Source organism: Filicampus tigris, chromosome 5 (genome assembly GCF_054856515.1).
Source record: "Filicampus tigris isolate MCC_2025a chromosome 5, RoL_Ftig_1.0, whole genome shotgun sequence".
Lineage (NCBI taxonomy): Eukaryota > Metazoa > Chordata > Actinopteri > Syngnathiformes > Syngnathidae > Filicampus > Filicampus tigris.
In genome coordinates, this window is record NC_141221.1 from 23,943,438 (window position 1) to 23,964,854 (window position 21,417).

Below are 21,417 nucleotides of genomic sequence, written 5' to 3' on the forward strand. Positions count from 1 at the left end.
ATTCTTATTCAAAGAATTTTACGGTACATCTCAGACAGTTAGCTCTTTGGCTGGATTTGCACTACACAAATGGGGTTGAATGCTTGTATCTGAATTTATGTATTTGTTTTCAACATATTTACATGTGAAGGGAGTAATTTCATGTCTCACAAACATGAATAAACCCCTCACGTTTTTGGGGTAAATATTTTATCTAGGGCGGCGCGGTGAGCGACTGGTTAGCACGTCCGCCTCACAGTTCAGAGGTCGTGGGTTCCATCCCGGCTCCGGCCTCCCTGTGTGGAGTTTGCATGTTGTCCCCGTACCTGCGTGGTTTTTCTCCGGGTCCTCTGGTTTCCTCCCACATTCCAAAAAGATGCATGGTAAGTTGATTGGACACTCTAAATTGCCCCTAGGTGTGAGTGTGAGTGTGGATGTTTGTCTCCGTGTGCCCTGCGATTGGCTGGCAACCAATTCAGGGTGTCCCCCGCACACTGCCCGAAGACAGCTGGGATAGGTTCCAGCACGCCCGGGACCCTCGTGAGGAGAAGCGGAATTGATAATAGATGGATGGATGGATATTTTATCGATTATATATCTCTATATTTATCTTTTCGTGCCACAGCTCAGCAGTTTGGACGCTGTGTGTGTTTAGGGGACAGTACATTTTCATATACACACTGAAGCAAAGTGTCATTTCCTCAGTGTTGTCCCATTGAAAGATTAGAAAAATGTGCACAAAAGTGAGAAGTGTACTACTCACCTTTGTGTGATACTTCATGTGTGTTTATGTTAACAGAACACATGAAACAACCCGCTTGCGCAGGCTGCAAGAATGTCAAGACCGAGCAGCATCTAGATATGTTCAACAACTCAGGTTAGAGCACCTTTTTGTTTGAAGACAGACACTGTTCAAGTGAGCACAAATTCTTTGCAAAATCCAATATGGCCTTCTGATTCTCTTTGCCAATGCGTGGTTAGCATCTTGTGGTCCAGCCAGTATATTTCTTCTCTCTTCCAACAGTGGATTGTGATACTTTCACACCTGCCCTGTGGAGGTTGGGAGTGAGGTCACTGACTGTTGACTTTGGGTGTTTCTTCACAGCTCTCCCAATGTTCCTTTCGCCAACTGCTCTTGATACCCTTGGCCGACCTGTTCGATGTCCGTTGCTCGCTGTTGCTGGTTTATTTCCTTTTCAGGACATTCCAAATTGCTATGCCCAATTTTTGTGCAATACCTTTTCCCTCTTCTCTCAGCTTCAAAATGGTTTGCTTTTCTCCCATAGACCACTGATTGGTCTTAACAGCAAACGCAGCTATAACAGGTGAAAGCCAAAGCCAAAAACAAACACTAATAGGGGTGTAACGGTACGCTACATCACATTTCGGTTCGGTTCGGTTTTTGGGAAACTTCGGTTCGATATATTTTCGGTACAAAAAAACAGATTTTTTTTTTTTTTTTTTTTTTTTTAATGTTTATTTTGAAAAGATGACAAGTAAATGTTACATTTTTTTTTAGAAAAAATAAATAAAAACGAACCATTCAGGTGATATTCTAAGAAATTACACCAGAATGAAAAATACACTAACAATAAAGATATCTTAATTTAGTAAATTATTAAGACACTGAAATCTTTAAACACTCAGCAGCAACAGCCTATGACACATCTAAGTATTCAAGTTAAAGCCAAGTTGTCATTACAGTACATATATACACTATTTGTGTCAAAAAAAAATACATACAATAACAGTTACAATTATTGCTAACTAACTATATTAAAACACTTTTTATAATGAAAATGTTTTTTTAAGTCTTTATGGAATTGTATACACTTTCTAGCCATTGAAATCTTCATTGAAATGTTCAACAGCATATTGTGACGAATTGGGTCATCTGTGTTGTGGTCGTTTTGTGTGTTGCTGAGTTGTGATGTTTCCGAGGTTCATGAATGCATCGTACGGCAAGCGAGTTGAGCAGCGGGGAAAGAAAACGCGAGCAGTTGTACTTGGATGAATAAAAACGTGATAATTAAACTACGTCTGACGGCGTGTTCCTGGAAGACGCTACAATATGATAAATCTCGCTGTTTAAGTTTGAGGTTTTTGCTCCCTCGTTTGAGAAACATTCACAGTCGGATGATGCCGTGAATGTTAGACGTGCTAGCCGCAACATAGCCGCCCATCTCATGTAGCAATGTCGGCACACAACTTTGGGACTTATCCACGCACCTTTCCCCGTCGGCGATGGGAAACAGGAAAGCCAAAATGTTCCCAAGCAGGAGACCGCAGTGTACGCGGGGACCTTGGAGCTCTGGCTCTCATTGTTGGGCCGCCACTCTCGTCTCCCGCACGCAACAGTCAGCGTCCGTGCGTAATTTCACTCTAATAAGTGGACCGAACCGAACGCAAGTGGACCGAACCGAACATGCCATATCGAAACGTATTAATACACCCGAGTGTACCGTTACACCCCTACTATCTAAGGTTTTAAGCGTTGTCTAAGAGGCAACACCTTAGCAACTAGTAACACCCATCAGACACATGTTCCAATACTTTTGCTTACTTGAAAAGTGGGTGGCTTCAAACAAAAGGTGCTCTGTCCTGAGTTGTTTCACACATCTAGATGTAAATAACATGAGATAAAAGCTGGAATTCTGAACTTCTGTCTCATACTCACATTTTCATCTGCAACCCAAATGTCTTCAGTATACAACAAAAACAAAGGAATTGACTTTGTTGTTTCAAGTGGTTAGAGGGGACTGTACAGTATATAGATCAGGGGTGCCCACACTTTTTCAGCCTGAGAGCTACTTATGACATGGCCAAGTCAAAATGATCTACCACCTACTAAAAATGTAAAACACATTATTGATAAATATATTGAGAATTATTTTTATATGTACCATATATGCTGGCGTACCTTGCATGACTGCATCAACCTTTATAGCACAATACAACAAAAAAAATGTTTTGCCGCCGAGTGAACAGGACGCTGTGTGGCTGTGTGCGAGGTAGCATGCCTGATGATGATTGGCTGCCGCGAGGCGAAATGGCAAAAAAGCTGACTTGTTTTATACGCGCCGAATGGAGCAAATAGGCGGATTTTCTGTGCTTCGCTCCGCGTCCCACTGCTCCAAACGCATCATTCGCGTTGCCCCGCACGCAACCGCGCGAACTACGTTGACTCCAATTCAAACGCGCCGCCAAAAACGCTCCCAAAGCAGTTGCTGTGAACGTAGCAATACAGTAATGAGAACGGATGATAGGCTGGCGATAAACCCACAATGCCTTTGCGAGCGACTGGTCGATCCCCATCGACGTAATGGGCACCCCTGATATAGATGAACCAAACCACCATTCACACACTCAGTCAAACCTATGGACAATTTAGAGTATTTAATTAACCTAAGAAATATTTTCATGGAAAATGGGAGAAAACACATGTAAGCACAGGGACAACATGCAAACTCTTCACAGGAAGGTGAAGGAAGCCCAGATTCAAATCCCCAACCTTAGAACTGATCGTCTCACGTCTTGGCAACCTTGTCTCAAATAAACAATTCAAATAATATTTAAAATATGTATATTGGCCATTACATAGTTTAGTTGACTTGGGACTCTTTCCCTCCTGTGTCCTGATCACCCTTTTTTGGCACCAAAGTCTTTGGTTTTAAGGATCTGCCGATGCCGTCTCGATCCGATACCTCAGAAAGAAAAATGCTCGCAAATGGTCTCATTAATATGGAAAATACAGTACCTATAGACATGTAAATAAATTTGATATGGTATGTTATCATACCTCTTTACATTTACTGTATATGGTCCAATCAATGCCAATAGCTTTTTGTAATACTCTTAAAATAAACTAAAGTTATAGCTTTTTTTTTTTTAGCTTTAAATTTGATGATACACAACAACTCAAAATGTGTATTGGGTCAACTCAGACATGTTTTATTTTCAAACGTTTTTAGCATAAAATTAGCAAATGCATGAACTATAGCTATGACATGTATGCTTTCACAAAGTTAACGTCAAGCGCAATACATACCAATCACATCAAAGTTTTATTTCCTGGGGACGCAAATGGCACCCTATGCCACAATCCCTATAATAAGAGTTGTCGCTCGCGCCGACGCGGGAGTAGAAAGAAGCCTAAAAATCTGCCTATCACCGAGTAGACTGAGATGAATTTTGGCCACCTCGCGAGCACGTCACACGTACGAGGGCCGATAGTGGGCCGGACTAAAATACACCTCCGGCCATGCTTAGTTAAGCCATCTTTTATCATTTGTCAAGAAATCCGACCAACAACTCTTGCCAGCCCAAATGGGGAACTAAAGTACTGCTAGCGCGACCACCCTTAAGCTTATGCTGCCAGTTGTTAGTTATACTAGGTCAGCATAATTGGGTCGTTTTTTTTTTTTTTTTAGCATCCTTAATTAGCGATTTCAGGGCAACATTGTGTTGTTGATGTCGGTAGCAACCGTTTGTGACGGCAATATTAATGACCTAAGCGGAACGGAATCTGGCAAACGAGTCCAGTTGGCCGTTACGCCGCGACAGGCAACAACTTCAAAATAAAATAAATTACGCGTCGTCATTGCTAACCTGTCTGTCACTCGCTCAACTCTTATGCCATTCCGTGAGGCTGCTTTATATCGGACAAGGCAGACTTAGGCTATTTTAGAAGTAGCTTTGGGCTTACACTCTTTACAGATTGTTTGGGTCTCCCAGTTGGTCCAAATGCTGCAGCACGGACAGACGGACATGCCGCTGTGTGTGTGGCTCTTACTGCCACTCTGACCGCTGCCAGCCGGAAAAAAACAAAGCGGAACATTGTGTAATATCTACTTAAGCTATTACTGCTCCATTTGACACGCTATTTCTAGCTTTGCATTATTTGGTCACCTTGTGACGCATATAATTTCAGAAAATTAAAAACGACGACCCCGATTCCCGATCATCTGAAAACCACCTGATCGGCTCCCGTTTCCGATGTGAGCATTCCTCAACTTTGCCGGTCTTTTGCCGCATCTGTCAGCTTACTTGGGACGTGTTGCAACTTGCTTGCGCCAAATTCAAAATGAGAGAATATTTTCCCAAAAACTGAAGGAAGTTCATCGGTTTGAACATATCATATATGAAATATCTTGTCTCTGCGGTGTATTCAATTGATCACAGCTTGAAAAGGATTTACAAATTCTGCTTTTTACACCGTCCCAAACTCCCAGCTTCATTGGAGGCGTGGTTTGTATTCAAGGCTGTATTATGGTTGCCTTGTGTTTTATTATCAGAAAGTGCTATGTTGAGTTCTCCTTTGATTTGCTGTCCGACTAAAACCTCGGAGACCTTTTGAGGCATGGTTGTATTTTGAAGTGGATGATGCACCCAACATTAATTAAGGCAAGGCATCTAAGGCCACTATTTGAGTGAGTGTTTATTATTGCAGTCGTAACATACACTGCCGTAGCATTTGATATTTGAGAGAGATTCCAGTATTACACCAGAGGGGCGTTGGCAACGTTTGAGATGGCTCTTGTCGTGGAGCTCATTAAACCCCGAGTGGCACATCATCGGGGTGTCGGTAGGAAACTATCAAATCGCTTTGGGTTTGTCGGAAAATAAAAAACAAAACAATTCCTCTTCCGTTCGATGACAGAAAATACAATAACCCGAACCTGTTGCCACTGATGTAGAAGGCGCATAATCCAGCGAGTCCAGCGCTAACCTTTGTTGTCGCCCCCCCCCCCCCCCCCCCCCCCCCCGCCCCTCCCTCACAGGAACTGTGGTAATGTGTTCTGCGCCAGCTGTTGCGACCAGAAGATCCCGGTGCCGAGCCAGCAGTTGTTCGAGCCCAGCCGCGTGTGCAAGAGCTGTTACGGCAGCCTCCGGCTCAGCCCGGCGCCCCTGGACAAACCCATCGCAGCCAGCTCCAACTGAGCCTCGCAGAGGAGGCGGACGTTGGCGTAAAGGAGGACACCACCACCACCACCACCACCACCGCAACGGAAACTCCACAGAATGTCCCGTAGACTGTGTGTGTATGTGTGTGTATGTGTTGCGCAACCGGACCGGAACGTGTCCCTGCGGCGGCACGTTTGCTCGGCGCGCTTAAGCTTTGCAAAGAGGGAGCGGCGCGTCCCTCGTCAGCCGCACGGTGGCGCCGGCAAGCTGGATGGCCGTGCGCTGAGGAGTGAGAATGGACTTCCTGGTGCCCCAGACCGGAAGGACGCAGGAGTCTCGCCGCATGCTCTCGAGTGGAGGGGCTTCAATCCACTTCAATCGCGCCCCTCCCACCCACGCCGCCAATGCACACTTCCCGTCTTTTCTGGGCCCGGCTCGGACTTTTTGTTTTGGCTTGCCGCCGGGTCCTCGAGGGAAGAATGCGATGTGAAATGCTGAATAATCTTCAAAATGATCAATAGGAACAATTGATTGGCACACCGTCAACAATCGGAGCTTTGGAAACGGAGTGAAAATGCCACGTCGTCGATTTGGAATCAGGACGCAATCGCGGGACATGTCGAGTGGATCGTTCATCGTTTGGACTGCCTTTGAAAACAACTTCAATGAAAGATTATCATTCACTTGGCTGAAGCGGGCCTTTTATTGGCAGCTGGCTCAATTGACAAAAGTACCAGTAGAAGTGACTTTCTCCCCCTCAAAGAAGCGCTTACGGATGACGATGAAGGATCCCGTGTAATTGCTTGACAGCGGTCGCTCCCATTGCTGCCCTCCCTTAAAGCACCGTTGCTCATTTGTGTCCGCACCTTTGAATGGACAAGCTGAAGACGCCATTTTTTGATTCCGAGCTCTCAGAATGGTCCTCTTTGCCTGTCGGTCCTTCAATGACTTCCTCGTGCACACGGTCATTATTTTGTAAAATAGAAGGATACAATAATATATTGAGATACAGCTATAGCATTTAAGTACAAAATGTATAGAAACTAAGCCTAGTTTCTCACTAAATTAGTCACCAAAAAATTGTAGGTTTTTTTTTTCTAACGTTTCTTTTGTCAATTGCAGAAATGTACCTATATTTTACATGTTAAAAAGACAGATTTCTTTTTTTATATATATATATATATATATGTATGTGTATATATATATGTATGTATATATATATATATACATATATGTGTGTATATATATATATATGTGTGTATATATATACATATGTGTGTGTGTATATATATACATATATGTGTGTATATATATATATATATATATGTGTGTGTGTATATATATATATATATATGTATATGTATATATATGTATATGTATATATATGTATATGTATATATATGTATATGTATATGTATGTATATGTATATGTATGTATATGTATATGTATGTATATGTATATGTATGTATATGTATATATATGTATATGTATATATATGTATATGTATATATATGTATATATATGTATATGTATATATATGTATATGTATATATATATATATATATATATATACACATATATATAATATATATATATATATATAACTTATAGAAGCGCAGGGTGTCTTGTTTGGATGCTGTAGTGTTTGATTTTTTTTTTTTTTTTTTTTTTTTTTCTTAAAATGAGCTGATTTTATTTATTTCATTTAAGGAGTGTTTTGGATTCTGACAATTCAGCTGCCACGTGATAATCAGTGTTTTTATGCTTGTGGTGGAGTGACGAGTCTATGCACGCACGCACGCACACACAGAACAGAGGCCCAAAACAAGCACCATCGATCCAAACGCAAAGCCCCTCCACACGCACACGCACACGCACACGCATGCACGCACGCACTCTTCATTCACTTACAAACACTACCTCTACTTACTAGACACTCATTGCGCACACCTGTTTATAGTTGCTTGGAGATTTTGGCTTTCAGGGTTCCCTTTGTCAACTACGCCTTGTTCCTCAATGAAGACCTTTGTTCATTAATATGACTCAAATGGATGGATGGATGACCGTATTCACTCTTTCAGTTATTATATTCTGTCAGCGAGGCAGTAAAGATGAACAAAACGAAGGATCGTCACCGAAAACACAAATCCTGCTTTTTTTTATTTTTTTTATTTTTGAGATTCCGGTTTGTAAACGCAGCTGATGCCGATTCGATTGTGCCCCTTAATGGCTCTGACGGTCCCTTTCCGATTCACGATTGTCCGCTGCATTACAGGGAGAGCCGTGCAGGTCAAATCGGAGTTGACCGGCGCACTCATCCGTCATTTCAGTTGTGCCGTTGGACACAGCTCATTATTATAGCCGAGCGGCGTAACATGTCATGTGACACGGACAGCAGACATCTCACGAAGCATCAATGTCAATGATGTGAGGAGGCACCGCTTTGCCTGACATCCGGCAAGACGGTGCCACACACAAGAGACCAAAACAAAGCTGAAGCTGTTGTCAGTACTCAAGTCTGACAGGATGGACGGTCACTTGTCGGGCATCTTTTATCTTTTGCATTTTTCCCAAGCTCCCTTAACGAAGTCTCTGCAACAGCCCAGCAATCACATGAAACCGTTTGTGTGCGCGTGTACATGAGAATGTACTAAGCATTGGTTGGCTACGTGTGTGCGTGTGCATCTTTTTTTTTTCCCCCGGTAGAGATGGGTGCCAAGCTGTTTCATTTCAGATCTCTCACAAGGGGATCACTTGTGCTTTTGTTGGGTTTTCACCTTATCTTGTTTTCCTCCTGTTGGAAAAGCACTTTGAAGCTGTTTGTCAGGCGAGTTTGTAGCTGTACATAGAGCCATTTCCTGTAATTACAAGTGCTCCTTGTTCATCTGATTTCTTTTTTTTTTTTTTTTTTTCATTGTTGTAGAATTTAAGGAGAAATAAACTAGACAAACCAGCTGTGTTACGTGTGTGTGTGACCTGCTCTGAAAAGATACAAGGGAGAAAGCAGGCTTCAATCATGTTTTAATGATGTCTTGTGCAGATATCTAAAAATCAGGAAAAGCTTTTGTTAGCGTTAACATTGACATCTAGTTATTGAACGCAAGTTTGACACAAAAAAAAAAAAAAACAAGCAGGAGAAAGAATCAAGCTGCTGTTAATAGCGCATGTCATGCTCACGGATGAGGTGGTCGAACAGGCACTAAAGAAACGACACCTTGACATCCACTACGTGTCACTGCACACACACACACACAGGATGCTGTGAGCAAGTCGAGGCAGCGCTCTGAGCTTTGCAAACAACACAAGGCAACATTGCTCTCAATGAAGCACTTCTAGATGCAATGAGTGTATAGCAAAGGAGATGCAGTCAAGAAAGAGGACCTCACGTTTGGTGTGGAAAACAAAAAAGTTTTTACATCCTGTCCAAACCCAAATTGATTCATGTGCAAATTGCTTCGACCTGTCCCTCACGCCCATGAATACAAGACATTTGAGATTCCTGGCGTGAGGCTCCCTGCAACATCGATAGAAATTCTCATTTTACAAAAAAATAGACATGGCTTTACTGGCCGACTTTTCCCTTTATAAAAACTCACAACGCTATTTACATGTACGCCGATGATCTATTATAAAATAAATGCTCGACGCGTGTTCCCTGCCACCGATTCCACTGTGGGATACGCTTCCGCCGCCCCCCCCCAAAAAAGCACGTCTTGGGTTTGTGTCGTCAAATAAAGATGTGTGACTGTGTTACAGGCAATATGGCCGTCTGTCAGTCAAGTGTGAGTCACTGGCCTGTCCAAAAGGCGCGCCGGCGACCTCTCACACCGACGACTGATCCCACACCTGCAAGACAAATGACAGGCAAAGAAAAAGAGGAATGGGGCAATGTGCTGGTATGAGCTACTTTAATGGACATCACTGAGCTACGTTTTCCACGTGGTCCAGTTATGTTCGGGGTGAGCAATTCATTTTCCAAAGGGACCAAGCTCATCTCAATTGTGTGCCATGCATTTATGTAAAGTATTACATTTATATAAGGTTGGCACACTGCTCATAAAAAATAGGGATAATGGGAAGTAACATTGGCTAAAAAACAAAATAAAATGCGCCATATCCTCAAACGGTCAACTTCAATTTACATCCTCTAATGCACAGGCCCAACTGTTGAATGTCATGAGATGTAATCCTGAGACTGCGCTCCGAAATTCTATGCATAAAGGTTATGAACAGAATTCTGTGACAGAAGGCAGCCTTGGCCCAGTCCAACCCTCACAGGAAACAAATCCAACTTACTGCCGGCGTGACGGACCAAACTCTTGACACCGTCGTACAGGGATTGCGCAAACCGTACGAAGGCGTCCGATACCCCATACATCTGGTGCACCCCCCGCAAGACCCAGAGGCACTGTCCCCGATGTCCATGTTTTAGAGGCGTGTCAACCATGGCAGCCCCACAACATCCAGAGCCTTCAGGACTTCCGGGCGGATCTCATCCTTCCCACCGAGGAGCTTTATAACCACCTCGGTGACTTGACTTCAACCCCCAACGTAGGAGAGGCCACCTCAGAGTCTCCAGACTGCTTCCTCGAAGGAAGGCGTGTCAGTGGAATAGAGGAGGTCTTGGAAGCATTCTCCTCACAGCCCAGCTCACGGGGCACCCGGCCCCTTTGGCCCCTCCCACAGGTGGCGAGCCCATGGGAAGACCAGCTGTTGTCGAGGATTGATTTTATTTCAGAGGTTACTTATTGCTTACTTATTCTTTACTGTCCTTGTGTTTTAACCAGTTAGTTTTCATTTCATTTGGCATTTGCTTTGAAAATTCACTTACTTTTCATTTTTGGAGCAGGTTTGTTAGCCTTTAATTTCTCCAAAATGCTTTATTTGAGTTTTATTAGTTTTTAGTATTAGTTATCATTCTTTTGAAAATGTAATATTTGTCAAGTCACGGTCAGTATTGTTTTATTTCATTAATATAAATATGTTTTCAATTGTCATTTTAGTCATTACGTTAGTTTTTTGTTAACCTTGTGTGCACATGTCCAGAGCTGAAAATAAATTCCTGTACAAGCACGTTAATTCAAAACCTCGCTCTGTGCTGCTAGTATTTACCGTTTAAGTGTGTCAATATGATTCTACGGTAAGACGATACCGGTAGTGCTGGTGGGGTGAAGTTTTCTTTTTTTTCTTTGTTGCAAGTACAGTACATGAGGTTAGAGTTGCGCAATTAATTGAAATTCAATTACGATTACGATTATTAAACTCCACAAAATTCCAAAATTGGCATAATCGTAAAAAACTATTAATTATTCATAATCAGTGCACTTTTTTTTTTTACACAAAGAAATCATACTTAAATTCATACATTTGCATCTTTGTTTATTTTGTAACTAATTTTATAGATTTTGTTTGGTCCTAAAGGAACTTACATAATTATAGTGTTTCAAAGAAATGTATTTGTATTTATATTTTTTTTAGGTTTAAACATTTTCTTGTTTTGTACCAAAAAATAAATAGTCATGATAATTCTCACCCAAAATAATAGTGATTGATATTTTTTTCAGAATCGAGCAGCCCTACATGAGATGAAGTGTGTCAATCTCTGTTCAACTTCAGTTTGAATACAAATCAATGGATCTTCCATGCGCTACATGTGCTGGCCTAAATGACCCTCAGAACATGCATGTTGGTCAGACAATCAGAACCATGAGCAAGGCAGCGCTACCTTGTTGACAGGAGCCAGCTGTGTGCGCACAGAGCCGGCAATGAGTCGAGCGTTGTCCCCGAATCGTCCGGGAGATCTCTCCCTGCGGCTGTCCAGGACCCTGCCGGGCGACTTTTCCCTGTCCAAGGGGCGGGCCGGAGACTTGTCCCGCCGGAACTCGGTGCGTCCCTCTCGATAGCGGTGAGGGGTGCTCGGCTCTCGATGCAGACCGTCGTGACTGCCGGGGCCTGACGTCAAGCGCTTGGTGATGTGCTCCGAGTAGGTGGGAGGGCCTCGCTTGCTGGGACTCCTGGAGAAGCGCAGCAGAGGCAAAGAGTCATCTTGTTGTAAACAACAGCGATTTGCAATTCATTTAGTTGAGGGGGTTTAGAATACTAACTGTACATGGAGGAGAAAAAGGCTCGGCTGAAATGCGGGCCTTCCTTCATTTCTTTTATTTGATCCACTTTTATGCAATGCAGTTGAATGCGCTATACAAATAAAATTGTATTGTACTGTATTGTATTGTATCCAGGTTATGCCTATGGACAGCAGATGGCGGTATTGGTCTGTCAAAACCAAACGTGAAGTTTGTAAACATTGAGGCTATTTCCAGCTTCAACTTCTCCTCACAGTATTTTTGAAGGCTCAAACTTGAAAGGGCATACATGACAGAAAATGACTTTTGTTTTGAATTGCTTCACTTTGCGCGGCCACTGCACGGTTGCAAACCAGCGAGGCTAATTTACGTATACTGTATAACACCACAAGGTCCAGAGCCATTTTTAAGCAATGGCGGAGTCCAAATGTGGTCAAATTAGTCGACTGCGGCTTTGCGCAAGGTTCAAACAGCGAGAAGACTGCATTGCATTTTTTGAACAGAGTAATGTTGACTCATAGCATTAGCTTCTGACAAGCGACAATTGTAATTCATCTGCGTGGTGCCATCTTCACTCACGTGTGCTTTGCGGTTCACGGTCGTTTTTTTTTGTTTTTTGTTTTTTAATTCAAGGCTCCACATGCAGCCGCCCTAAAATCGGCTCCGAGTTGTCATGGTAACAACAACGTAAAGAGCTGGGCACTTTATCCTTTTTTTGCCGGTCCGTCCTCCGTCTGCGACCTGGGTACCCCTTCCGTCCTCGACCCTCTGCCCTTATTCATAAAAATAATCGTCCTCCGACCCCGTCCGTCCTCGTCCTTTAAAAGAGTTTTCGTCCTTAGTCCGCGAAACAAAAACAAAAAACCTCCGTGCACTCATAAACATTATTTAAAGATCATTGGCTGGATACTTTCCTGTGCACACCCACTTGCCGGCTGGGGGTATTGTGAGTGGATTGAATTGTTTACGCCCGTTTAACCAAGATAGCATTTAGCTGCCAACACAAGACCGTCGTGAAGTGATGAAGATGATGCCGACTGGAGCAAGCCAGGGGACATCAGGAAAATATTTAATATTTAATAATGTAATACTATTAAGTTTTATTGCAAAACTTTTGAGTTTTAATGCAAGACATTTTCATTTTTTATAAAATAATTGTTGGAAAATAACCCAAGGTTATTTTATGGGGAAACAAAGACTTCCACTTCCGGGTCGTTTAAATGCACGTTGGAGCTGGTAGAGATTTTTTACGGTCTAGAGATGCCCCTCACAAGGACATACTTCGCATGCAAAGGGATAAGGTACTAAATGTTAACAGTTAGTTAACAAAACAAATTGCTATTCCCGACACACACTGGCCGGGGCGTGTTTCTGTCAGTCAGTGAAATGGCATCCTTGACTTCTATGGCATTATCCATGTTATTTCATATGTTGAACCACTAGAGGGCAGACTATGCCTGTGCAATGTGACTGCTGGGAAGCACATGAAAAGCACTGTGCCGGCAATTAATGAAGGCGGCTCCGTAGAAGAGAATATGCAATGGTCTTGCTTTTTAAAGGACCCAACACAACACGCTCAGTCGGTACTTGACCCGGTTAGGGACGAACACAGGGACGGACGAAAAACCACTTCCGTCCATGCTTAGTCCGCCCTTTTTAAAAAACGTCTTGTCCTCCGCAGAGCTGGGCAGTCCGTCCCTGGGCCAGACCGGTCGGACCCTCCGGCCCGGCCGGATGGCAATTTTTGGGGCGATGGGTGGGCGCTGACAAATTTTTAAAAATGGCTGGACTAAGCATGGCCGGAAGTGGATTTTGGTCCGGCCCACTAATCGGCTCTCATGCGTTTAACGTGGTTGCGAAGCGGCCAAATTTCATCTCAGCCTACTTAGTGAAAGGCTTCTTTTTAGGCTTCTTTCTACTCCTGCAACGGCGAGAGCGACAACTGCCGCATTGATTCACATGACCGACGCATTGTGCTGTTGGCGACAGGTTTGCAACACGTGCCACGCACACATCAGGAATTGTTGCTGCTCTGATCGGTCCATTATGTCACATGTTGCGATGACATACAGTTTCCCACAGAGGAGAGGATGCACCACGCAGCTTGTTGCTGCTGCAAAGCAAACTAGTTTGGCAGCGGCATGGGTGTTATGTGTGTGTAAAGAAGCTACTCACCCACGTTCCCCCTTTGCAGCCACCTGCCAGATCGTTTTCGCAATACAATTAAATGCATCGTCTAGCCATCTCGGTCCCTTTACAGTTGTAGCAGGCACGATATCCATTGTTGTCGCTGACTTTTTAAAGCGACGTGCCCCGACATGGAACGCAACTGTTTCAAAACAACTTGTCTCCCTCCACGAGTATAGTCAAGCTGCGCGCAGCACTCAAGGATGACGCCGGCACATCAAGGTGGAGTTCAAATACTTCTTCTGGCGTCTTCCCTACTTCCGGAAATACGCTGTAGCAAACCTGCTGTGTAGTGGTTTGCTGGTATGCTTTTATTTTGAAGGCCGGGAAGTGTGAATGAGGGGAAGTGTGGAAAATAAGTAACTTGTTGAACGCTTGCAGACTTGTCATCTGTTGGACCCAAATAATTATACAATACGACAAAACCAACCCCAGGGCTCGCAATGGAAGTAAGTACACGCAGCAGGGTAAGTACTACTGGCGCGTTTAAGCATGTTTGAAGCGTGTCCACAGTGGGTTTGAATAGTAAATTTGCCAGCTAATGGTCTTTAAATAAACCTCTTCCGTTAGCATCCCTCCCACGTCGGCGTCATGCACTTTTTTGGGGGGAGGGGCACGGGTGCGAAAGGGCCAGGGGGTGATAATTTTTATGAATAAGGGCGGGGGGTCGAGGCCGGAAGGGTACCCAGGTCAAGGGTGGAGGGTCGCGGCTGGACCTGCAAAAAAGGGTCAAGTGCCCAGCTCTGGTCCTGACGTCCGTCCGACCACAAAATGGGCGTCCGTCCATCCTGTTCCGTCCCTGGGACGAAATTCCCAGCTCTGCAAAATCCATTGCCATTGGCAAGGCGGTATGTGGAGGGAGGTGTGTGTTTGTGTGTGTGTGTGTGTGTGGTGGGGGGGTTGTTTTACTTGCATTAGACAGGCCCACCTGCTCTAACAGTCTTAACTTCAGGAAGACAAAAAACAGTTTGTAAAATGTGCAATAATTCTTCATCCTTGGGGTGTTTTGGCGAAAATGTGTTCCACAAAAGAAGCAAGTACATACGGACTTGTCTCATTTCAAGCGTGCCAGTGCAAAATGTGAGCAGACAAGCGAGGAGGGGCTGACCCTCGGCTGGAGCCCGTCCTCTGCAGCTCTCCCGACTCTCGGATCAGGCTGCCCTTACAGCAGATGACCCGCAGCTTGTTCTGGTAGGACGACGCCAGGTAAATGGCTCCGGAGGAGATGGCTGGGCCCAGATAGCGAGGGCTGGGGATGTCCAGGTGGGCCAGCACTGAAGGACTGCAAACACCACAGCGTGGGAAATGAAGGTCCAACGTGAACGTTATTTAATGAATGCCATCCAGTGGCCAGTGAGGCTCACCCCAAAGCAGCGTGACCCTGGACCTCGATGACGTCCAGTGAGTTGAAGTAGGTGACAAATAGGTAAGGCTCTCTGTAGGCTGCATCACACAACACGCACCACCCAAATTGTTACAATAGATAAGAATGACGTGGCTTCATAAAGCGTATTCACCAAAGGACAAAGGCAGGCGACTCCACTTGATGTCCTCAGTGCGGCTCCTTCGTCCATACGTGTCCACAAATACGCCAAACTCTGCAAGACAAACACATGCAAGAAAGTCCACTCGAGAGTTTTGTGGGCGTGACCGGCGGAGTCAACAGCAGGCTAACGTCCAATCTCGAGTCAAATCGTGTACTTTAATTACATTGACAGTGGTTGAAGTTTGCCGTGACCTCTTATTCAATTTTCCTGACTTTGTGGATTATTTCAAGTTGTTCTGTTGATTTTGTTTGCGCAAGGTGTTGGTGATCAAGAGGGGCAATCGAGGCTCACCGTCCCACACATTCGACAAAAAGAACAGATTTAGTGTAGGTTTGTTCACGTTCCCTTGGCAGCGCGAGGCTTTTTGTCCCTCATGTCTATGCGTATACCCACCATGGAAACACAGCAGGTACTCCTCCTTCTGCATGCTGCTGGCCACCTGCATGATGGCGATGGGGAAGCTGTGGGATGAGGCAGCAAACACTGCTGAGGCCAGCGACATGTCGTTCTTGTCCAGGAACTCTGCGGCAGACCAAACACACGACATGGCTTGAGGAAAAATGTCTACTCTTCTCTATTTCACATCTTCTTTAAAAGATTCACGCATACAGAACAAAGCATATATATATATATATATATATATATATGTGTATATATATATGTATATATGTGTATATATATATATATATATATATATATATATATACACACACACACACACCAAATCAAACATAAACTACTATTCCGCATCATTAAAAGCACGCCGTTGTTACGGTGGGGATCTCGGCTCAGACCCTTCTTTTGTGGTGTAGCTTACTTAGATTGGCTGGTTTCCTTGACGACGGCAGAGTGGCCAAAACACGGGTCTGTTTTAACTCATACTTTGACAGGAAAAGCCATTAACCAATAAACTTTGTTTCCTCCGCCATCTACTCTGTTCCCAAAGAAACAGGACTGCTTGGGCAGGAAGTCCACATTTCAAAGGAGAGACAAAGACAGCAATTGAAGCAGTCACGCACACAATTGCTCACACATGACTTTGATCAATGTTTAATGTGAGAGTGTTGTATGATTCACGTCATATCATATCAATCCTTAATTGTGCTATGAAGAAGGAGTCTTTACATTTAACTATGGGATGTTTCGACTTTTGGCGAATCGGAGGTTGCAGAGGGAATTGATATCATAAGCAGAGCTGGGCATCGTCCCTGCGTTCCCCGAGTGTGCGTCCTGCATATTTAATCGACCCGCGTGGTGGCGGCCCGCGGCAGATGCCGCCAAATGAAGAAAGAATATCAAACAAAAACAAAGGACACACATGCACAGCGTGGTGATCGGTGAAATAAAAAGAATGTGGGGCACATGTCGTTGCGTCTGTAAGGTACACAAAACTCTATTTATTTATTTTTTTCCTTACTCGACCGCGTGTCAGGTTAAGTCCGTTCTCGGCGCCGTTTGGCTGACTCAGACCGACTGGGACCACATGTGTCGATTAAATATGCAGAACAGAAACTCGGGGACGGAGGGACGATGCCCAGCTCGGATCATAAATTTATGTTGGGATGGATGAACCATTGAAAACGACAGCAAATGAATGAATGTGGAATAAGAGCTGGTGGAAATCAATTTCAAACAATGACACCAGAGCCAGCGGCAAGCAAAAAAAAACAAACCAAAAACTCACAAGTGATTCGGGATGTAAGGATAATGGCAAAATCTTGTGAGCTTTTATACAGCATAGTGAGCTTACCTCTCCACAATATCGTGATACTTATCGTATCGTGAGGTTAATATCGTGATAATATTGTATCGTGACGTTTGGATGATCGTTACATTCCTACCAGTGATGGCCATTGTAATTTTCTACGAATGTTGTCAAAGTGACCATTTGAAAATGTAAAGACAAGCAGAGATTTACAGAAATAAACTGTTGCATATGATATTTCCGAATTATCGAAATAATCAACATGATCAGTGTATTCAAATAAATGAGTATGCTTACTTTTTGAATGATCACATATAAAGGTAATTTGGACAAATTTTCTTCAGAAGTGTGTATAAAACTCGTATCACTTTGCCTTAATCGGTACCGAATAAGCAGCTCCAAGTTTCAGAAAGGTTGGTGACCCCTGGTTTAGAGTATTTGAAATGCATCAATTACAAATGAGATCAAATGCAACAAGCACGTGGAGAAGAGTTTTCCGATGACCACACCTTCAAGTACAAACTGCTTCATCTCAATCTCATAGAACTTGTTGGTGCCAAGGATGATGCTGTAGCTCGTCAGGTGGATGCAGCTGCAAGGCTCCAGCGTTTCAATTTCCTGGGAAAAGAAGATATTGTTTTGTTTGGATTCCGTAATTTTACAGTTGCACTCTTGAGCGCCATTTTGCAGCTCTCCTCCAAAATGTTAGTCATCTGTGAAATCCAAGAGTGAAATGTTACAGGAAGCAAGAGAGTTTGGAGATGATCAAGTTTCATTCAGATGCAAAACTATCTTCTGGATTCAGGGGGACATTTATGATGATCGTAGTAATTCAGCCACGGCTCGATCGGCTCATTTTTTAAGCATGGTTATGTGTGATGTCATCTTTAGTGACGTCTCCACGAAATGAGATCGAAAAAGCCTCGCCTCATCATTTCCCCCAAATGCTGTATTTCATCGTCATTTTAAAAAGGGTTTGCGGCTCTCAGCGTTTTCTTTCCCGTGGAAACCGGGTCGAAATGGCTCTGAGTGTAAAAGGTTGCCGACCCCTGGTCTAGACCGATATTCTGCCAATAAACTGTTGCTCAGTTGGCCGCGCCTCCAAGGACATGGACACACCCTCGCTGAGCCAGAGATCCTTGTGCCAATTTGGCAAACAGATGCAGCGATCCTTGCGCTCAATTGAAAATCAGAATACACCGGAGCACTGGAGCTTGGAGCACTGTCGACGAAACTAGACCATTAGTCACACATGAAGAATATCGTTTTCTTTGTATGACAATTTTATTGTTGCGGTGGAAGATGATACATAAGAGTAATAGTTTAGTACGCGTACACAACAATGATATGAATGTCGAGTGCAGCGTAAGGTAAGAAGAGGATCTCCTTCTGCTAACTTTGACTGTTAGCAATCAAAAGCTAATTCTGCCTCGACTAGCTGCAGGAGCTAGCGAGAGCCAACAGCCATGGTTGCTTGGCTGCGTATGGGAAAATAAAGCGTTTGCATCGCTAAATGTCCCAAAACTATGATCAATTGTCACTAAAATTCATATGCACATTACTGGTATTGTCCACTCTAACCGGTAATTAAAAAAAAAAGATCAAGACAATATTTTGGATTTTGTGGAGGTGATAGTGGTTTTTCCTCATAGGAGCTCACATTTGATGTTAATAAATTTATATTTTGCCGCCTGCTTTTATATTTTCACAGTTTGAAATGGACAAGAGTAGTGCCAGATTCCGCTTACCCGCAGGACTATCGGGAAAAATCTTGACCGACTACGCCATTCAACGGGTCTTACTTTCCCCTTAACCCTTGCTCGCTCTAACGCGAATGCGCGAGGGCACGGGAGAGTTTTCTAGCCGGTGTCGAGAGGAATTCGCCAAGGTTGCTAACTGCCTTTGGATTTATATAGCCAATCCGATTCTCAGTCATTTAATTATTCTTAATGAGTAACAGAATTAAGAATTAGTAACATGACTACTATACTTTTACGGCAGCTTCCTACTCATTTTGAATCATTGCATTTGTTATTGACCTAGGAAGTTTAACAGTCTTTGTTAAAACCGTATGGATTTGTTTTAAATCTAGCCGGAGTAAGCTATTTAATTAATTTCATAGGATGGTAACGAGACCTTTTATCAGTAAGGTCTTAGCCGTTCATTCAACAAAGGTTACGTGGTGTAAATAAATCAGTAAAATGACATCAATAGTATTAAAATAAGTTTATAAAATTTAATTTAATAATGTAAATAATCAAACAATAATTGCTTATCAGCCATAAATTCCTTAAAAGTAGAATACAGTCAATAAGCAAGAAAATTGGATGATTATAAGTTGTATTACATGATATGAGTTTAATTCAGTCATAAAAGTAATAATGATGATTTACTTAATAGTATAGGATGAAATGTAAAATCAAAAATTAATGTTAAAGTCAGGTATAACATTGGATAAAATAATAAAACAAGGAATAATAGTGATAATAGGAAAAGGGAATAAAAATGATTAAATAGTAGTCTTAATTTAAGTGAGCTCTCAAGAGTGATCAAGTCTTAATCACCCCAAACCTGATTAAAATAAGGAACTGTTGGTAAGTAAGAAATTAAAATGCTCGACTGGCCAATTTCCTAAGCGCGCGATATAAAGTGAATTCTTCAACAATTTTATTGTTGCGGTGGAAGATGATACATAAGAGTAATAGTTTAGTACGCGTACACAACAATGATATGAATGTCGAGTGCAGCGTGGATACGGAAGCAAAGGATCACCTTCCGAATGCAGTATTTGCTGAGATTGTCATTGTAACGTAGAACGGTGATCTTGTTCGGCATGGCGGCACAAATGCAGGAGCCATTGTCTATCTGTGAAGACAACACAAACGCATGCGTGTCGTCAACTTGTCCAGTCACCTCCCTCCAACCCACGGCCCGAGAGACGACGTACTCTGCCGGCAGCGAACAGATGGCATCCTTTCACCGTCTCAAAGATGTACGGAGCCAGCTCGGACTGGCTGGGCAGGTGGCACTGCGTCAAAGACTGCTTCACTCGCTTGATCTCCACCAGGCACAGGGCCCTCTCGTCCCCTGCGGCACACGTCTGGGTGATTAGCGCGTGCCGCTCGCCAGTCCGGACAGCTGTTAGCCCGGGCCCGGCTCTCACCGACAATCATCAGCAGTTTCTCCATCTCCTTGACGACGTGGATCTGAAAGACTGAGCCCAGGCCAGGGATGTGAGTCAGGGAGTTCTTGATCACGTTGAGGGCGTACAGACCTTCCTCCGAGCCCACCAGGACTATCTGCAAGGCAAGCGCAGTCAAGCGCGTGCTATCAACATGCAGGCTTTTCATTTGCAACATTTGTGACCATATAGTTGGAGTGCGAGACAACTACGCGACCTGATCTGTAAGTGGAAGGGTGCAGTTGATATCCAGCCTATCGTCTCCTTCCAGCTTCAGGAGAGAGTTTCCTAGGAGCTTCTAAAATCAAGAAGACAGTGACGGTCGGCAAGGTCGCTAAACATGCGCTCGAGGAGGCGCAGCAGAAAGAACGCAACGCCTGCGGGGGGGAGGGGGGAGGGGAGAGGGGGGTTGGCTGGGCAAGTGAGGGAAGGTCACCTGTCACATGCAGTTTTTTCCTATATAGATTTTTCAGTTTGCAAAAGTTTTTTACTATACATACACGGCGGGCTGGATACAACAGACATGTGCAATCTAATAAGATCCAATTTAAAACTCACATGAAAACTGCCTTTAAAAAGAGAAAAATGCTCAGTTTTTGTGTCAAGGTAAAGTATCTCTATCTTGCCCGGAGGTCCGTATGATAGACAACCGGCAGTAAAACAAATAATCTACCTCCATCACATCAATAAAAACTTTGAGCCTATTTCTTTGGCATTGTGGCAAGTTGTAGTTAATGGATATAAGAGCTCAGTTCTCTGTAGGTTACCTACAGGTAAAAATCAACATCAGGATCTGACCAACATTTACTCAGCAACTTTGTCTCTTGGTT

The 21,417-nt window shown here is 43.6% G+C and overlaps 2 protein-coding genes across 11 annotated transcripts in view; one reads left to right on the forward strand and one right to left on the reverse strand.

Moving 5' to 3' along the window:
• mtmr3 (myotubularin related protein 3) overlaps positions 1-7,182 on the forward strand; it is a 46,944-nt gene extending 39,762 nt beyond the window's left edge. For 2 of the 5 annotated variants that reach the window (XM_086031051.1, XM_086031052.1), the window contains one exon: positions 5,760-7,182. In XM_086031051.1, coding sequence (XP_085887177.1) covers positions 5,760-5,919 — 160 coding nt within the window. In that variant the 3' untranslated portion in view covers positions 5,920-7,182. Of the gene's footprint in view, positions 1-778; positions 857-5,759 lie in introns of those variants that run through there. The other 3 variants (XM_086031050.1, XM_086031055.1, XM_086031057.1) reach the window with 3 other exon arrangements.
• Positions 7,183-8,885: 1,703 nt separating this feature from the next.
• The window catches only part of citb (citron rho-interacting serine/threonine kinase b), a 68,635-nt gene continuing 56,103 nt past the window's right edge, over positions 8,886-21,417 (reverse strand). For all 6 annotated transcript variants that reach the window (XM_086030255.1, XM_086030256.1, XM_086030262.1 and 3 more), the window contains 11 exons: positions 20,805-20,885; positions 20,570-20,705; positions 20,354-20,493; positions 20,179-20,271; positions 17,916-18,024; positions 16,095-16,223; positions 15,672-15,752; positions 15,519-15,597; positions 15,263-15,436; positions 11,610-11,898; positions 8,886-9,730 (listed from right to left, as the gene is read on the reverse strand). In XM_086030255.1, the coding sequence (XP_085886381.1) occupies positions 9,707-9,730; positions 11,610-11,898; positions 15,263-15,436; positions 15,519-15,597; positions 15,672-15,752; positions 16,095-16,223; positions 17,916-18,024; positions 20,179-20,271; positions 20,354-20,493; positions 20,570-20,705; positions 20,805-20,885 (1,335 nt within the window). In that variant the 3' untranslated portion in view covers positions 8,886-9,706. The remainder of the gene's footprint in view (positions 9,731-11,609; positions 11,899-15,262; positions 15,437-15,518; positions 15,598-15,671; positions 15,753-16,094; positions 16,224-17,915; positions 18,025-20,178; positions 20,272-20,353; positions 20,494-20,569; positions 20,706-20,804; positions 20,886-21,417) is intronic.